Consider the following 2,569-nt stretch of genomic DNA (forward strand, 5'->3'; position numbering starts at 1 on the left):
AGTCTGGGTCCCCAGAGACTCACCCGGAACTGGAGTTCAGAGCCGTCGGGAGCTTGAGACTCCCTCCCGATTGAAAAAGACACTGGAGTCCTCCGTAACCAGCCCTTTCCACACGCGAGCCTCTGCCTCCGTACCTCTGCACTTTACTTCCGCACCTCCTCTGAGTCTCAGTGTGCTTTTCTCTTTCCTTCTAGTTGTAGAATTTCCACTCAGCCAGCCTTCCTGTGGTTCTGGACGATGTCCATTTTGTCTTTTAGTTGTAGTTTTGAAGTGGTTGTGGGAGGCATCAATTTCCGGTGTTTACCTATGCAGCCATCTTCATTTCTCAATTTTACCTTCTTAAAAGAATCTCTAGATTTGTCAGATCTACAAGTAACAGCTGTAATTCATTTTGTTTTATACATGCTGATTTTCCATGGGTGAGTTAGCCTTGACATCCAGAGTCGCTGTATAGTTAAGTGCAAGGAAAACCAAGAAACACTGAGAGCTTCTTGGTGAATTTTTTGGCTTTGACATTTTAGTTAGCCTTTGAGGTAAACATGGTTTAGTGGAAAGAACACAGACCTGGGAGTCAGAAGACCGGAGTGTGAGTCCCAAGTTAGGAAAGTTATCTTCCCACCTTTGGGCCTCAGTGAAGCAGTTATTCTACACAAGAAACTATTAAAAGTTGTTCTCTCTGGAGAGGAGGATGCATTGCTGGGACACGGAAGTAGGAAGGAGCAGATTTGTCACTTAATATCCTTTTGAATTTTGAACTGTATACCAAATGTATTATCTAGTTTTAAAAATAGTGAAAATTTTAAAGTAAATTAAGATAGCATTTTATAAACATGAAATAATTCTATTCCTTTTCAAATATAATCCAGTTCTACTTAACAGACAATTCTCCAACAAATTAAATTAATAAGCCTCTAAACTCTAATACTTTACTCTAAGCTCCACGATGCTTTAATCTTTCCTCAACTTCACATGTTGAGAAGTTAGGACATCAGAGTTATTCAGCAAACATTTGTTGAAAACTTATTATCTGCCAGTAATTATTGCCAAATTGTATTTGTAATGATTTTCTAGACATAGTCCTCACTCAGGACTGAAAGTTCTGTGTAGAATTTGACCTGAATGTGTTCCTGCCCCTGAGGTCAGTGGTTATCAACTTTAGGGGGCATAAGAATCACCTGGGGACCTTGTTAAAAATGAAGATTCTAGGACTTCACTCCCAGAAATTCTATTCAAGTAGTTCTGGGGTGGACCCAAGAATATGCATTTTTTAAGAACTTCCCCAGAGGATTCTGATGCAGGTGGACATTACAATACCACCCTAGGTGATGTCAGAGGAGTAAATCTGTTAGAGTTAGGCAGTGGGTGGCATTTTATGTCAGTACTAATGTGCGTTTGGTGGAAAGAACCTTGAATCTGAATTAGAAGGCTCTTTCTAGATTCTTTCTACCACTCACTTGGGTAAATCATTTTACCTCACTTTTATAACATGAGGAGATTGACTTAGACGAACTTTTCTGTGTACCAGATTTGAACTTATAAATTTCTGTTTCAGTCACTTTCAGTTGTGATACTACACTCTACCAACATCTGTTTCTTCTGCAAGAATTTATTGGGTACATGCTGCATAAGGTCACTGGACTAGACCAGAGGAGTACAAAAGAGATGGAAGATAGGGGTCGTGTTGTAAGAAGCCTACAGTGTAATAGAACTTTCAATCTAGTATAGAACATGGACACACCTGACAATGTAAGGGAGTTTGTGCTCATACCTAGGAGCTGTTGGAAAAATGAACTATAGAGATAAGAGCATAAGTGAGGGTTGGCTTGGTTAAGGTTTCATGAAGACTGTGCTGTATGAATTAGGCCTTAAAAGAAGATGGACAGCAAGGGGGGTTGAGAGTGATCCTCCAAGAGAGGCCATAAGGTATTTCATCATTCCACCATTGTTTGTGGTGTTTTTACAATATGTCATGTTGGTACTAGCACTTCTGCTGGCCAGACTGAAATAGTGTATGGTTTTGTCTTTTAACAGGAGTGTGACCAGGTGCATGTGGAAGATGTGGCTTCTGATGACAATGGCCAAGACTTAAGGTGATAAAAACAACGATGCCTTAAATACTAGTACACCATAAGACATAATCTAGGCTTAGAGGAAAACAAAGAAAATCATTGGTTTCCTCCACCAGTCTTGCTTTATTGGAATATTTGCTTTATTATGGTGGTCTGGAACTGAACCCATAATATCTCCAAGGTAAACCTATATCAGTTATCTATTGTATAACAAATTATCCCAAACTTAGTACCTTAAAATAATACTCCCTCTGTCCCATAATAATAGTAGCAGTTGATGAATGTAATTTGTCCCATAATAATAGTAGCAAAAGAAAATAAATATAGAACGCAACATTTATTATCAAAAAACTAGATTAAATTAAACAATAAATTAAAAATAGTACTCCTGATTTTTATTTTGAGTGTTCAGATAGTTTCTGGATTTTTCAATAATTTCGTTACTGCATTTTAAACTTGTAGGTAGGATCCCTTGGCTGCGAAGCTTTGCTTTCCCTATA

At 38.4% G+C, this 2,569-nt stretch overlaps 1 protein-coding gene and 1 pseudogene across 1 annotated transcript in view; one reads left to right on the plus strand and one right to left on the minus strand.

Annotated features, from left to right (window-relative positions):
* The window catches only part of EYA3 (EYA transcriptional coactivator and phosphatase 3), a 100,638-nt gene that overhangs the window by 82,993 nt on the left and 15,076 nt on the right, over positions 1-2,569 (plus strand). Inside the window, exon 14 of the mRNA XM_014546752.1 lies at positions 2,032-2,090. Within this exon, the coding sequence (XP_014402238.1) occupies positions 2,032-2,090 (59 nt within the window). The remainder of the gene's footprint in view (positions 1-2,031; positions 2,091-2,569) is intronic.
* The window catches only part of LOC102262107, a 3,332-nt pseudogene continuing 3,272 nt past the window's right edge, over positions 2,510-2,569 (minus strand).

Source organism: Myotis brandtii, unplaced genomic scaffold (assembly GCF_000412655.1).
Source record: "Myotis brandtii unplaced genomic scaffold, ASM41265v1 scaffold456, whole genome shotgun sequence".
Taxonomy (NCBI): Eukaryota; Metazoa; Chordata; class Mammalia; order Chiroptera; family Vespertilionidae; genus Myotis; species Myotis brandtii.